Genomic DNA, 17424 nt, shown 5'->3' with positions numbered 1-17424 from the left:
TCACTATAAATGCAAATAATATGTGCAGATAATTTTTTTTCTGGTGTTAATACAAAGCATCCAGAAAATCATTTTGTCTTCATTTTGTATATGGTATCTATAAGCATTATGTATGTTTGTATAAGTGCACAAATATGACTTAGTAATGCATAGTAGTAATATATATATATATATATATATATATATATATATATATATATATATATATATATATATATATATAATAAAAAAAATAAAACAACAACATCTAAATAATTAATAATTAAAATGATAGAAATATCTTCAGAAGTCATATTTAAAATATTCTGTTCATTCAAAAGATCTAAAAGTAATTATTGTCTTTAAATGAGCAGATATTGTTCTTTTTTTTTTTTTTTAATGGATGAGCTTAATTTTTCAAATGGTTTTAACAGACATGGCGTCTTAATTCAAAATTCATTTAATATGCGGGTGGGCACGCTGCATATGTGCGCTCGCTTGCATGTGTTTTCATGTATCTACATACGGAAGCCATGTTAAGCATCCCCATTTTAATTAGTGGACAGGATAAACATACATGTTTGACACACAATGCACCCCAGCTCTGCTCTTTTTTTTTTTTTAAATGCTGTGAGGAAGCAGCTGAACTGAGCAGCGCAGGGGCTTAGCGACCGATTACAGAGATTGCTGGTGCCATCCAGAGCCCGCTGGAGCACACGAGTCAAGTGGCCTGGCAGCAGGACGAGAATTTTTTTCTTGGGATTGTGTGGAATTATACCGAGTATTAATTCAGGTCCCTGCAGGATTCTGTGGGAGGCGACGGTTGGCCTGTCGTTACAGCAATGATAAGGATAAGGAGCAGCTGCTGATGCTCAGTTCAGAAACCAGATTAATCTGCTGAGACTCTGTATTAAAAAAATAAGGCACAGAGCAAGTTTGATTGAGACTTACGCTTAGGGGAAAAATTGAGGGATCTGGATGTTACACGTAAGGGGGAGTGGGGGAGGAGGGCTGTTAAGATGGGATGAATCCAGAGCACTGGATATATCTCTAGTTTCATCATAAAAAAACACTCCCTAATCTATATTTGAGATGTACTGGATCTTTATCTGGGAAAGATTATTCTTTCCATATTTAACTTAAATAACACATTGTATATGGTTTTGTAGTGTTCCCCTTAAGCGGCTTGGCAACTGCTTAGATGAGGAATGTGTTACTGCAGCAAGCTCTACTTATATTTAGAACATGGCAAAATGGCATGATAAGAACGAAACTTTATTTCGTGTGTGAAATTCTGAAATTCTGTTAATATATATATATATATATATATATATATATATATAATTTTGAACGCAATCTCGGTTAATTAAAGAACGTTTTGGGTACAAAACAAGTTTTTGGGGCAATGTTCGTAACCGTCAGACCAATAAATACAAAAAAATGTAAAGAAAATCATACAAATGTTAAACCCAAAAATGAAAACTAGTTTAAATGTTACTCAGGTTATCCAAGATGTAGATGAGTTTGTTTCTTTACTAAAAACACGTTTTGATAAACTCACCATTGCATCGCTTGTTCAGCAGTGAATCGTATGCAGCGAACGGGTGATAAAACCATCACTACATTCACTTGTTTACTTATTTTTGTGGCTGCAAATGTCATTGTGCCTGAAACAGGAGAGAAACGTGCACTGATCAAGCACAGTTTACAAGAGAAACCAGTCCAAATCAGTGCTAAACAAACACGTTGGTGGATTTTCACAGTTAAAAGAAGCATCATAGTATGGCCAGAAATTACAGTTTACAATTAAAATCGGAAAGGTGAATTTATCACAAACACACAGATTTCCACTTTACAGGATGTAAATTGACAAACTAGACGTGTGTGGATTGCTTGTGAATTATTGTGATTTTTTTCCTTTAGTTCCTGTTTGGTCTCTCATTCTGACGGCACCCATTCAATGCAAGCGATGTAATGCTGAATTTCCCAAAACCTGTTCAGATGAAGAAACAAACTCATGTACATCTCGGTGACCTGAGAGTGAGCACAATTTAAGCCGAACGTTTGGAAAAAGCGCTAGTTATATATTAAATTTTACAACATCATCACAATGACAGAGCGCAACAGCATAAACCTAAAATGACTGTAAAAAAGCTTTTTTTTTGAGAAGCAAGTCACAATTACTTCTTTTGTGGTAATCAACATTATACTACAAATGATGTCAGTTGAACCTGGACTATTTCTTTCAGCTCGGTTGGGTGAAACCCCACCTCCCCACCCACCCCCACACACACATAAATAAGCGTACAGACCAAACACACATAAACGCGTCACAATTTTCCGCGCACCACCATCCCCTCGCGCAGCTATGAATATTGAAGTGAAATACTAATAACAACATGTTTGCACTGTTGCGACTGCTCGGTCTCAATTATTTACTAGTGGACCCTTAATGTGACCGTGTCTGGCTACAGACCAGCGCACAGCCTTTCCCTCAGTCAGCTCCACTCTGCCATGTCACCTTGACCGTGTCACTACAGCTTAGGCGCAGACGGGGGTCAGAGTTCACTCTGCCAGGTTGCGTGAGTTAACGAGGAGGTGAGGTCCAATCAAGCATGAGACAGCTTTTCACTTCCTGTGTCCGTTACCAGCTCCTGCGCCCCGCGCATTAATCCACTCAGCAGCAGTAATGCACCGAATCAAAGTTTTATGCGCCGAATAGTCAGCAAATAGTCACTGCTTTTAAGGCACAAATAAGGCCAGGGTAAGCAGTTGTGTGAACGTGGTGTGCTTGGCTTTTATACTCTTTTTAACTGTTTGCTTATTCATAATCATTATGAATAAAATTTTAATTCTGAGACCATTTGGAATTTGCTTTTGGAGTTTCGCTTTTAAACCTAGTAATTAAAAACAGTAACAGTAGCACAACAAACTATATAATTATATATCATTATTATTATTGTAAATGGCATTCATTAATATTAGCATTATTTTATAATTTATCATTTTAAAATAATATATTTTTATTATAATTACTCTTACACTCTTACATTATAATTATTCCTTTTGTTAATGTAATATTTCAGATTTGTCACTAGTTCAAGATAATAGCAGTAGGTTATGATTTCAAACATTTTAAAGCAAAGAACATTATTATTATTGTAATTATCCAATAGTATTACCTTTTTAATACTTATTTTGTATTTATTTAATATTTCAGATTCTGCACTACTTTGAAGGAAATACATTTTTTAAAATTAAAACAATCGCATATTATGAATTATAGTAAATAATGTATAATTGATTCACATAAAATTTCTGCAAGTATTGCAGATTTAACACTATTTGTAAGTTACAGTGTTTTAGGATTTAAAAAGAATTAAAATAAAGAAAACGACTAAATTATTAAATATTATTAATATTAAATATTATTGCATTTCTGTTTATAAATATTTATGTGACCTTGACCATATGAACCAAATTGTACAGACCAATCACAAGATATTATTCTCAAATCATGTTCAGCGTGATCATCAGGTTTGCGGAGTTTGTCATTAAAGCAGAAGAAAGCATAAAGCAAATATTAAAGAACACAGAAAATGTTCCCATAAGTTTTTTTTTTTTTTTTACGTCTCACTCTACTGTGAATACTGAAATGTGGCCATGACAAAGTATTGCCATTTTGATGTAAAATATGGCCATACTGCCCTCTAGTGAACTGTATAGTATTGACATGCAGAGAAATCAGAATCAAAGATGTAATAACTTGATTAAAAAAGATAATAAATTCAGAATCTACCGGTAATATTGACTATGCCTGAAGGTAACATGTAGCTGCAGACAGACATTAACTCTTCATATTATTACATTACAGTACCACAAAGCTTTATTAACTGGTATATAGTCATTAAATTAATCTTCAAAGTCAAAGGTTTAAATACAATGTGTGTTACCAAAATATGAGGGATCAGTACAAAATGCATGTTATTGTTTAAGTGCTGACCTTTTAAGATATTTCACATAATAGATGTTTGCATACTATATAGTCCACGGGAGAAAATGATACTTGAATTTATAAAAAATTACCCTGTTCAAAAGTTTACACACCCTTGATTCATGTCTTGTTTTGTTTTTAACCTGAACGATCTATAGCTGTGTTTTTATTGATTTATTTTAATTAATCAATTTATTTATTTATGTATTTGAGGTTTTTTTTGTTTTTGTCCTAAACAGTTAAACTGGCCGCCGTTCTTCAGAAAAATCCTTCAGCATCCACAAATTCTCCAACCTTTTATGTATTTGAACCCAACAATGACTACGATTCTGAGACATTTTCACACTGAGGACAACTGAGGGACTCGTATGCTATTACAGAAGGTTCAAAGAAACCAAAAATAATAATTACATTTGAATATCACAGTAAATGTAACATACAATGTTCTCTAGGAAACAAGTAAGTATCTTCCGTAGCCTCTGAAGGTGCTAAATGAGAAAAAAAGAAGAAAAAGAAAAATGTACGCTTCTTCATTCTGTTCTAAAGTTTTCATCCCCTGGCTCTTAATGCGTTGTGTTTTCGCTTAAAGCATCAGTCAGTGATTGAACCTTCTGCAATAGAGGCATACGAGTCCTTCAGCCGTCTTCACCGTGAAAAAATAAATCTCTAAATCATACAGTCATTTTTCAAAAGGGTTTAAATACACAAAAATTATTTGTAGTACTTGAAGGACTTTTCTGAAGTTCAGGACAAGCAACGGACTCATGAACAACTATCACTAAACAAAACAAACAAAAACAGTCGAGTAACAACACAGTATTTCTATAAATTCAACTTTTATTTATTTATTTTTTGCGGACTACGACATGTAAACAAGAAATTATGCGAAATACCTTACTCAGTTCCATACTAAATGAAACAACATGCATATTATATGGTCCCTCTTATTTATTTCCGAAAGGCATGTAAACATTTGACTTCAAATATAGATTATGTATGTAACGTCACTCATTTTTAATAAAAGTACGTACTTTTCTAGAATGTGGAAGGAAGTGCCTTGAGTTTTATTTGATCAGCAGGGGGCGGTGTAGTTCCAGCCATGACATCCATCCGTTTCCAAACCAAACTTGTTCCATGAAGAGCTGCAGGGATACCGGAAGAACGTCTAATACAGGCGGGAAAACACCTCGGATGAAAAGCCTATCTAAGACAGGTCAGGCTGAAATAACAATTTTATCAGTGACCATAAATACCTGCTAATTAGTTTTCTAATTATATCTCACAAATAATAATACACAAAATAGCGATTTTATCACGTGACTGCAATGTAATCAAATCATGCTACAACAAGGACGGCCCTCAAGCGTTTAGGTTTAGAAGCGGTTACCTTGATTGCCAGTTAAATGATGTGCAAACAGAGCGTCTGTTTTCTCATGTCTCTTGTTGATGTATCCAGGGAACAGCTCGGAGCTGGGCACGCTTTGGGGTGTGGTGACGGCGTCTTCGATGGGGATGTCCAGGGCACCTCCTTCAGGCTGGTGTAATGAAAGGCTGCCGGGCTGTGGCTAGGCCAATAGGGCACACTGAAGCCCAGAATACCAGCTCTGTGGCATGACGAGGAGGGATGGAAAGCGCCAGTTTAGAGTGACTACATAAATGTCATCTGAAAACACGGTTGGGTGCAGAAATATATTAGAATAAAGTGGCAAAATTGGCTAAAACGCTAATAAAAATATATAACGATTGAAAAAAAAAAGTAAATGATATTTTACACCTTTTTAACATTGCTTTAAAAGAAAATGTCTTCATATTTACCATAAAATGACATGAGGTCTGACTAAAAGAAAATGTAAAAAAAAAAACAAAAAAAAAAACTGTCAAGTGATAACATACTTTTGTTGGGATGCATTTTCCTTGTTGAACATTTTCTCATTTATTATTTAAAACTCATACAATTGACATGAAATCTGGCTAAAAGTAAAAATTCATAAAATGGTATAATATAAATGGTCCTAGAAAATAAAATGACATTCAAAATTGTTAATGTGTTTTATTCTTTGTGTTCATTATTTAGCGGTTCATTATTTCAGTATTTTCATATTTACCACGAACTAGGAAATCTAAACTAAATTCAATAAAATTCTAGTATTTTTTTTATTATTCTTTATTAACTATTATTTAAAATGGAAATTTAGTGGGAAAACAATTGTATAAAATGCTAATTAAAAATCTCTTTCTTCTTTTTTTCCTATTCTTTGTTAAATATTTCCTTATTTATGATTTAAACATTTTCCTATTTACTATAAATTTGGCTACGAAGTACCTTAAATGAACCTTAAGGTCAACGTAAGCAAAAAAAAAAAAAAAAAAAAGTCTAAAAAAGAATATTGCCACAGAGGAGACGCCTCTGACGATAATAACACATAGGAGCAAGCTGTGCTTAGTAGCAAGCGAGCGGCGCAGACCGACCCAAACCGGTCTCATCTCCGTCAGGCCCTGGGTGCTGCAGCAGATGGAAGCTGGGGTTAAATTCAGCTCTGGGTGTAACCGTACATAAACAAGCAGAGCAGACCTCAAACATGGCTTCTGGATGCTCTACGGCCTGCAGGGAAGATCCCGGGGCGCAGAAGCAAAGGCCCAAACCTGACACGGCTTTCGTGAGACATCAATGGTCCGCATTCAGCGAAGAACATGATACGCGCAACACGGACCTCCAGCAGACTCCAGCAGAAGCATCTTCAAACAGTCGGTGTGTGACAACGTTACAGACAAAGAAAGAATGTTCAACATTACCATGTGTTGTGGAGAAGAAGACGAGAAGCGTTCCCTTATGGGCTGTCCTCTCTACCTAGCGGTTGCCTTGGACACACATTGTGGACATCACAAAGGAGCCAGTGTACAGTCCTGTGCAGACGCCTTGGCAGCCGCTCTGGCCATAGTAGCGATGTTCCCTCTCTGTGCAATGATGTAATGTTTTGGAATGATCGGAGCAGCTCAGCGAGGACTGGAGTCGGTGTAATGGATGAGTGGTTTCTGTGGACAGAGTTTTGTTTGAGAGTTTTCTTCTTCTTTTTATTTTTTCGGTGGGTTGATTCAGTTGTCCATCACGGACCACGGCAGATCTAAGGCTTGCACTTTGCGTGTAATTTAGAGCTCTAAATTGAGGGTTCGTAGCCAAGAACTGCATCTGCTATGATTAGTGCTCTTCCACTTTACCATCCACTATGAGCAGTTAATCTTTAGTTTATATGCACAAAAGGAGATGGCCCTGTAACTCATGTAACGTATTACATAATGCACGGGTCTAATCGTTTTACATTTGGGATGCCAGTGTGGTGAGGACTGCTTAGAGAAACTGCCAATTTAAAGTGATGGGAATTTCACATGGGCTGAACTTAAATAGCCTCAGAAAGGATCCCACAAACACGGTTTGCGCTAGGCAGCTCTTCTTTCCGTGAGTCGATGAGTACAGTGTGGAAACAAATAATGTTTTCGCTCAATGAAATTATGACGCATGCATTTGACCAATTGGCCAGTTTGCACAAACACGTGATAATAACAAGAAGTGTTGAACGGCAAATCAGCATATTAGAATGATTTCAGAAGAATCGTGTGACACTGAAGGTAACAACTAGCCAGCTTTTACAGTAATAAATTGAATTTTAAAATATTGACAAAAATTTGTGCTCTCAAACGATTAATCGCATCCAAAATTATTTTTTGTTTACACAATATATGTATGTGTACTGTATATACATATGTGTGTGTGTGTGTGCGCGTGTGTGCATACAACTCCACAGTACACACACACGTTATGTACACAAAAACTTTTGTATGCAATTAATTGTGAATCTGAAAACTTACTATTTTATTTATGAATATTGTTTTTATATATATATTATATGAATATTATATTTTTATATATATATATATATATATATATATAGCATCAGAGAATGAGCCTTAGGCTATAAAAATTCTAAAATTGAACACTTTTATTTAGTTAATTCGTTATCTAGCTAGTTGGTTGGTTAAAGGCTTTTCACATAAACAGAATTAATAATCTACTTAAAAAATTGAAGAAAAAAAACCCCATCATAATGTAAAATCGCACTTCAACACAGAGGGCGCTGTAGAGGCTGCACGATCTGAAGTCCATGTGTCAGAGACATCCTTTCAAAAATGTGCAGGGCTGAGTTTCTACGGAACCATTAAGAACCACTAGGTAATGAACAAAAATCCCTACACAACGATATGCAGTCAGTGGTGCGTTATTCATAGGAAGTAGCTTAGACACTGTTTAAAAACAACCTTAAATGAAGAATTCAGCTACATACTGTCTTTCAGGGAACTAGATGAGCTGCAGAGGAGAATCGAATTTCAAGCACCTGAGTTGAATTTATGTAGTGCCGATTGTCTCGAGGCAGACAGCGCGCACAGCTCCCCTAAAGTCTGGAGGGGAGACCTACCGAAATCACGTGACGGGAAGGGCGGGGCTACAAGCAGCGCACTGTTGAAACTTCGTCGAGCTCCGCCCTTCAACAGCTGCAACGCATTTATACACATGTGCAAACTTTGTCCATGTACGACACTCCCCAAAACCTGCGCGGCTCAACTCCAAAGAACTCCAGCGCCTTTCCAACTCCGTTTGAAGAGGCAAACCCCGTTCAGCCGTGGATTTCTCTGAGTACACAAGGATCTTTCTCGGTCCGAAAACTTTTTCCCCCTGAGCTGGAACTCAATAGTGAAAATGTCCGCTTCGGTGCTGTCTTCCATATATGATTTCGACAGGGTAAGAGTTTATATTTGACTTATTCACTTCTGGTTTTTTTTTTTCACCCTTCAGCTTATTTTAGTATTTTTTTGTTATCTTTGTTTCCTCGATTTGTCCTCGCTGGCAAACTTGTAACACGAGAGCTCTGTGTTTACTCACTAGTCTTCTGGAGCTCATAATAACGCGGTTTTGGGAGACTGGCAAACTTGAGGTTGTTTTAAACGGGGTTTTTGCGTTATTTTTTCCACAAACGTTGAAACAATATCCACATATATGCATGTTACAGATTAAAGTTGATTTTGAAATCAATTTCTTGGTCTCAAGCTGTCATGTATAAGAAAGGCTGTTGTGACAAACGCACCACAGTAGTGATATAAGCTGTAACTTCAACTTAAAACCTTTATTTTAGGTTTTATGAACGAATATGTGAGACATAACGTGCCACATAACACTTTTAATTTTTTACATCTTTTATTTCAAATACATAGAACAACATACAATCTTAACCTCACGTAGCAAATAAAACGGCAACCATAGAAATGCATGGGGTTTGTCTTGTAATATTTATTTATTTTTAAGTTAGTACACATTTGAAACATACACAGCTTCCATCATTAATAATGATCATTTGATTTAGTCATTCTGACAGGGTGATGGTCATGTAAAATAGTTTATAATAAAATGTAATTCCTGTTTTTTAATTGTTGCTTAAACTAATGGTTCTACCTCTTAAACCTACTTGAAATCCATGCTAAGAAAGTTTGTTTTTATTTTAGGAAAAAGTCCCAAATTCAAACGCAATCTATCTCCACAATATGCTGGAAAAGAGGAATGTCGGGGTCCCGCTTGCTGCTTCCAACAGCAACAGGCCTTTTGGTTATTTCAGGAGTAACTCAACAAACCACATGGACTTCAACATGAGCAACAGGCTCCAGATCGGTTTCGAAAGCTCGACACCTGCCTTCATGAATAAAGAAAACAAGTACCGAGACCGTGCGTTCAGTGACACGGGGGAACGCAGTCAACAACTACAGGAAATCCTTCAACAAAAGCCCGGCTCTCAGATCAACTCGACCCGCTACAAAACTGAACTTTGCAGGCCTTTTGAGGAAAACGGTTCATGCAAGTACGGGGAGAAGTGCCAGTTCGCTCACGGCTATCACGAACTGAGAAACCTGTCCCGCCACCCGAAGTACAAGACCGAGCCGTGTCGCACATTCCACACTATTGGTTTCTGCCCATACGGCCCTCGCTGCCACTTCATTCACAACGCAGATGAGCGGAGAGCTGCTACGAGTAACGCTCAACCGAGGCTCAGCAGGGAGATCGGTGTCCTGGAAGAGAAAGAGTCGTCGAACCCGTTCCTGAGACCGAGGGAAAGACCAAAGCTGCACCACAGCCAGAGCTTCTCCGGCTTCTCCAGCTCCTGCAGCAACGAGTCCGCTTTGATTGACAACCCAACATCTCGCACGCCCCCGCCGCTCCCCTGCACGCTCACTCCCAGTTCTCCCTGTCTGAATGCGTTCCCGTTCCCCGATCAGGATCTTAAAGCTTTTCTTGCCCCCATCATCCCTCAAACCCACAGTTCCTTTACCCATCAGAGCAGCGGTGGCTTGTACAGCAACATCCAGACCAACGCTTGCCCCCCATCGCCACCTTTCAAAATGAGCCACTTGCCCTCCATGCATCCACTCTCAGAGTCTCCAGTGTTCGATTCTCCACCGAGCCCACCAGATTCCCTCTCAGACCGCGAAGGGTACCTGAGCGGCTCTTGCTGTTCCTCCGGCACAATCAGCGGTTCGGAGTCACCCAGTATGGACGCAAATAGACGTTTGCCAATCTTCAGCAGGCTGTCGATTTCAGACGATTGACTTGCTATTATTCTTATAGCCTTTTATCCAAGTAGTGCCAACATGAGTTTCAGGTCAAATATCAGTCTCAGCCGTTGGTTATCTCTAAGTGTTTGTCTCATGATTGAGATCTGATTATATTTCTTCTTTTCTCATTTTTCCTTACCAAGATGATGGCTTCAGCAGTCTAGAAAAAGGCATATGTAGAAGTAACTATCTTGGGAAAACATTCCATAAATTTGGAAGTGGTGTGAGAGCACAAGAACTGGGACTCATAAGCTGGTCATGGAATGTCACTGCAGATATTTTTTTTTTTTTTTATAATTGTGTGGTATCATTGCATTTTTGCCTCATGCTTTGAAATCTATTTAACTTATTTATTGTCATGTGAAAGTATAGCCTTCAAGGATAAATTGAGTCCATATGGTATTTATCAAATCTAAAGCAATACACTTATATTCCTGTTTAAGTTGTGATCGCCAATATTAATCTGGAAACCATTGGGTTCGTCTCACAATAATATATTTTTGTTAACTTGTTTATTTTACTGTAAATAAGTAATTTAAGATTGTATGCTATTTATTTCAATTTTGTTTACTGTGTGTGTGTGTGTGTGTATATATATAAAAAAAAAAAAAAGTGGGAGCGCCTGATGAGGTCACTCTGTGATTTCTTGTACAGGAGGGAGGGAAGTGTCAGAGGATCTATGGGCATTTGTAGAATGTAGCCTGTCTTATGATGTCTTTATGGCCGTAAAGAACTAACTGACTTCACACCTACGAGTATGACTTTCTTTTTTTTTTTTTTTTTTTTTTTTTTTTTTTTTTATACCAACGATAATAACAACCAAAAAAAGTGTCCATTTGCACACAGTTGCGTGACGATTGCGGTCTAGTGCCAGAGAATGTAGCACTCTCCTATCTAGAGGTTAATAACTAGCTAATACGTGTCTGCTGGGGTTGAAGATCCCACATAGTTTAACCTAATAAAGCAGTTGCTTTGGTGTATATTTAAAGCCAGTTGAATTGAATGTAGCTCATAGATCAAGATGCCTTTTTTTGTTTTTATGGTGAATGAGATGCTATTTCAATGTTTATTTTTCTACTTTTAGACCATTTGAACGCACCATTCCTAATGAAAGACACTCTGCCTTTCAACTGTGCTTCTCTAGACATGCTGACTGGGGATATTAAGTTTCGTAGTTGGTTAATAACTATTACTTTAACTTTTTAGAGGAAGTAAAGCAACACTGAATGTAATAAACGAACGTCAGCTGGAGATGGAGTATGTATTCAAAGTGTGCAGAGTAAACTTGTACTGTATGTTGTTGTTTTTTTTAATATATATATATATTTTCCATAGAACTTCTAATAAAGGCATTTTTGAACAAGTTCTGTATGTTTTAAGGGTTTTTTTATTCCACGGTGGAAATAAGAGTTGCTTAATTCCCAGCACAGGGCTTATTCATGCAGTGTCCTGTAAATTATTGTCTACTCTATTCTAGTCTGTTTTCCCGCCCTCCTGCTTTTCTTTCAGGGACAAATAGCTACTTCAATGCCCTAGCGTTTGGTCTCTCCTGACAGAACGTTCAATAGAGGCCTGCTTTGTGTGAATGGCAGAAAGTGAAGTATGAGGGAGGTGTGGTGGTGGTCTTATGGGGAGGAAACTTTTTAGACCCTCCTTTTTAGAAAAGCAACAATGTCCCTGGAGCATATAGTGGAATCTTTAATGGAATTATTTTTTGGTTTATACAGATGGGTTCGCTATCATATAAAAACAGCCTACGGAGTCTCCTGCAGTTGAAATTCTCAGTACTTATAAGAAATGTAATTAGGAAAACACAGGCAGACATGTGTATCAGTGTTAAGGGTCTGCTCGTGAAGATAAGGCGCTTTGCAAATATTTACATACTAAGAACTTCTTAGACAACCCTGTTTAACTTGGAGTGTTTGTAATGTATGGCCTCTCACAAGCATATGTACGATAAGGTTGATAAACGGTCAAATGCTTATATGCGAAGCTATGTTTGAATGTATCTGGATCCACTGTGCGCGTGTGTGAGAGTAGCGGGGGTCCTTTGCGTGTCAGTGTGCGTGTGCAAAAGAAAGGTTGTCAGCCATTAATGAACCACATCTCACAAAAGCAGGAAACCACTCTGTGAGCTGATTAGGGACTCTTGGGAGCAGAGCTGTTCCTCTTGGATATTTTCCACTACACCCCTCTTTTGTGATTTATGTGAAGTAGGCTTCAGGCTCTGGGCCATTTTTCAGATATGCATGCATACACTTTGTCAAACTTTGAGTCACAGTGAGTTATGTTCTTTGACAGCCTTTACAAAAGCTAAAATTATCAGGATTTAAAGTACTCCATGTTCTCATGTAATAAGATAATTGTTTAATTAGATTTTATTATTAAATTGTACTATTGAAAATTTTATATAAAATGGATGTAATTATGTAATATATAGTGCTGGGCGATAATTAATCGCATCCAAAATGACTTTTGGAATGATTTTGTACACACGCACATATGTATATATATATATATATGTGTGTGTGTGTGTGTGTTTCTTGTTAATAAATATACAGTTCACACACATATATTATGTACACAAAAACTGCAAAATGCACTAGCACTAGCAATATAACATAACCCCCACTACTTATTATACAATGATTTGACACAAATGCTTATAAAGAGGTCATACGTTACAAACCCTATAAATGTGTCTTGAAGAAAATTGTATATAATAATCATTAATTATTAATAGTATGTCACATTGTGTGTCTCCTAATCTATTGATCTATCTATCTACTAATTATCTCTCTATCTATCTATGTATCTATCTATCTATCTATCTATCTATATATCTATATACTGTATATATATCTATACATGTATACATATATATACACAGACATATACATACATACATATTATACATATAGTAAAACATGAAATACAATCATGCTAAAAAGTTTATCATAGTCTCTTTTGGGTGTGGCTGTTTTTAGCCCTTAGTCTGAAATTTTGAAGAACAGGATTGTTGCATTGAGGGATCGAGGACAGGCTCCGCTTTGGCTCAGGCTTATCTGCAACAACTAAGCACCTGTGACAAACAAACCAACTGGCCTGTGCCTTTCCTGTTTTGTTGTCAGAAATGTGTGCTTGGTGCAAGTTTCAGTGCCTCCATGCACAAGGCAAGGAAGTTCCACCCTCCTCCTCCTCTTCCTCAAGTGCTGGAGTCTAAAAAGCGCTAAGTGAACACTTCCTTCCTTGAGCAAACAGTCCTATACTCATAACCCCATGTGTTCTGCCTCTGCGGTAGCTGTATTGTCTTAAGCGTTATCTGAGAGCAACCGAGGGAAAGCCAACACAATATAGTTCAGTGAGTCATAAGAAAAGTTAGAGCACATCACATCCATAAACACGAATTCAGAGGGGTGTGGCGGCTAAGAGTTTACTGGCCTGATAAGGCTATCGGCCTGCTTGATTTAGTTTCCTCCAAGATGGGCTGGATTCCAGTGGAGCTATTGATGCTTGGATTGAGACAAACTCCACCATATGGACTCAAGGGGACGGGAAGTCTCTACAGTGGATGGATTCACTGGCATAATAGAATCAGGGACACAGAAATAAACCGCCGAGCATGATGAATCTGCCGTGTCACACAGTGCCCACAGTGCAAAACAATGAATTCAAAGAGCACTTAAAGAGCAACGCACTCAGTAGGGGTCTAAACTAAAGGAAATGAGAGGCCCATCTGGGACTTGAATCAGAATACTACAGCACAGAACAATGGCACAACCTGTTCACTCAACAGAATTCATGTGGTGATGTTTGCTTGCTATGGAAGCCTGTTTCCCCCTATCGAGAGACTGCTTCTTGCAGTTGCGGCTTTGTATGAAACAGTGTGACAAATCTTTTAAATGTTGGTCCATATCTTACAAAAACAACTTTGTTTCTTGAAAATAAGACCATTTTAAGTGTAAAAATTATATTTCTCACAGTTGCAACCTTACATACATTTCTTACTCCAAATATCTCCAAGTCTTTTTTGTGACCGCAAAATTATTTTGAGCACTATATATTTTGTCTTTAAAATTGAGACGCTGCTTTGTTTCTCAAAGCTTCGTTTCTTACTTTGCATTTCACAACTGTAACCTCATTTCTTAAAATTGAGACTATTCCTCACATTTTTTACTTTATGCCACACAGATTCAACTTTCTCAATATTAAAAGAATAGTTCAACCGAAAATTATAATGCTGTCACTAATCACTCACGTTCATGTCGTTCCAAACCCATAATATTCGTTCATCTAAAAAAAACAGATTAAGATTTTTGATGAAATCCAAGAGCTTTCTGACCCTGCGACACAACTACCATGTTCAAGGCCCAAAAGACCCTTTTAAAACAGTTGTTAAGAATAAGATATTGTTGAATAAAATCATTATTTTTGCACACAAAAAGTATTTTCTAAAAAGATATTTCTTGTTTTAATCTACATTTAATGAATTTTCACTCTTACTTTCCAATATTTATTTTCAGTTACACCTATTAGTCGCTTATTAGCATGCTCATTACTAGAAAATTATCCATTTATTAGTACTAATTAAGCACATATTAATGTCTTATTTTACATGACTTTATTCTACATCCATAATCCTACCCAATTTAACAACTACCTTACAAACAGTTAATAAGCAGCAAATTTATTGAGGGAAAAATCATAGTCAATAGTTACCAATTCTAAAGTGTTGTTTTCCTAGGTAGAATTTGACTTCCACTGTGTGCAGATGTGAAGTGACTTAAAACTTGTCAACTTAATACATTCTTATTGTGCCGTAAAGATCGATTTGAAGTCATGCTCTCATTAACACTTATTTTCACAACATCAGTTTAAATGTACTTATCTTTAATGAAGCACTAAAGCCCCCTGTCTAAGTCTATGATGTTGACTCATACAGTGAATAAGCCACTTTTGTGATCCACTGCTATCCTGGCTGTTAAATAGGTCAAGCACACACACATTAACATACAGTTTGCTGTGTTAGAGACTACAGTGACGTCATGAAGCGTACACGAAACTGACCTTGAGCGCAAGGCTGATGAGAAAGAATAGCCTTTCTGTTTCTCCTGACTAGAATTGGGATGTTCACGTGTAATCATTACCCAACTACTTCTATGGGTTAAATAAAGACCAAAAAGATCCAAAAATCCAAATTTGTGTTTAATAACAAGTAACTACAAGCAACTGTAACAATAACAGAACAGCAACTCCGGAATTACTTTCAGAGCGATTTTCTAGTTGATGAATAATAAAAGCATTGATAGCCAATCAGAATCCCTCCTTTTTGGTTTTAATCAGCATTACACATATTTTTCATGTAGAAGGCAAACCCAGAATGCGCTGCAAAAAAAGTGTTTTTTCTGACTAAAATATTCAGCTGTCGTAAAGATGTTGGAAACATTACAACCTAAGGGAAATATATTTTCAAAGGGCCAAGAAATACATTTCCAGTCTTGATAAATTTAAACAATGAAAAAAGTAAATAAGTTACTAAACATTGGTCTTATTTACATGTTAATTGTTAGTTTCATGTGATATTTGAGTCATATTTGTATATTTTTCATTAGGCGGGCGGTGAGGTAGGTCACTATGTTTTGGAGCCAAGCTAAAGTTAAAGGCAGCTTTGGTTGAACTCAGACATGACTAATTATTATTTTGTCAGGTAACTGACAAGGTGAAAATACTTGCTTGACAGTCACATACCAACCACAGTCAAGAGCGATGGACACATTCTGAATTTCAGAAGACGTTCGTCTGCATGTACACCCAGGCATCTGTCAACAGACAAAAAAATGTAACTCAGAGAATAGACTCTCTCTCTCAACTCTTGAACAATAAGATACAGTCACCATGTGAAGGCCACAGCACTGGCCGCAGCCTTTTGCAACACTTCGGTGGTAAAAACCATCAGAGAGATCCAAAGACACTGAGTCTGGACCACTCCACAGATGTTTATTTGAATCCGCATTCAGACTTCATTCAGATACTTCTTCCATCTTTTCTGTGTTTCATGTTTACAAAACTCTGAGGCTGTTTGGATGTTCTTCTGGACTTGTGCTGCATGTGCGCTTCATTTTTCGCATACTCCAGGGACTGGAAAGAAACCTAACACCACACAGTCATCGCACTGTGACTTGGCTCTCACAAATCAACAGACAGGCATGAGACGGCTAGAGGACGACTGGGCTCGGAGCGAATATCAGAGCATATAAACAATTTCCTGTCTGACTCACAATCTGGGACTTTGCTCCTCGAGGAAAATAGGACCAACCACTTTTACAGCACTTTGAGTTGATTGCATATAAAAACTAACGTCAAACAGATAAGACTCTCCTATAAAAATCATATCTAGGCAATGACACCCTGTGATTAATTTATGGATCAGGGAAATTTTTTATATTTTTGTCCTCTGTTTTTGTCTGGATTAAATGTGCATTCCTTGTCATTGTTGCCTTTGGCTTGCTAGTTGTAAAATATATCAATATTAATATTAAGTATTGATTTAATGGCACTAACACTAAATAATTATTCTATTGTGTACACTGGAGCTGCTTTAGCTAAATCAAATTCATTCGTATTTGACAAAATCTGCAACAACAGTCATTGAACTAAACTGAATCAACATTTAAATTATGCCATTGGTATTATCATTAATTCTGTCACTTTCATACTCTGCTTTAAAATTATATCAAAATTAGGCCAACTTATCTTGACTTGATATTATGGTTACCATTTAGGGTTCCTCACATGACATT

The 17424-nt window shown here is 37.0% G+C and overlaps 1 protein-coding gene and 1 long non-coding RNA gene across 2 annotated transcripts; one reads left to right on the top strand and one right to left on the bottom strand.

Moving 5' to 3' along the window:
- Positions 1-515: 515 nt before the first annotated feature.
- Positions 516-8483, bottom strand: LOC122355611. The gene is made up of 4 exons (XR_006252230.1): positions 8311-8483; positions 5361-7006; positions 5005-5138; positions 516-884 (listed from the first exon to the last, which is right to left on the bottom strand). It is a non-coding gene; the product is annotated as an uncharacterized LOC122355611 (long non-coding RNA).
- Positions 8484-8567: 84 nt separating this feature from the next.
- On the top strand, positions 8568-11988 carry zfp36l2 (zinc finger protein 36, C3H type-like 2). The gene is made up of 2 exons (XM_043254109.1): positions 8568-8765; positions 9524-11988. The coding sequence occupies exons 1-2, from the start codon at positions 8724-8726 to the stop codon at positions 10616-10618; spliced, it is 1137 nt and encodes a 378-aa protein (XP_043110044.1). The 5' UTR covers positions 8568-8723; the 3' UTR covers positions 10619-11988.
- Positions 11989-17424: the final 5436 nt, after the last annotated feature.

The sequence above is a fragment of the Puntigrus tetrazona genome, chromosome 12 (genome assembly GCF_018831695.1).
Source record: "Puntigrus tetrazona isolate hp1 chromosome 12, ASM1883169v1, whole genome shotgun sequence".
NCBI classification, from domain to species: domain Eukaryota; kingdom Metazoa; phylum Chordata; class Actinopteri; order Cypriniformes; family Cyprinidae; genus Puntigrus; species Puntigrus tetrazona.
This window is presented reverse-complemented; position numbering and strand designations above follow the sequence as displayed.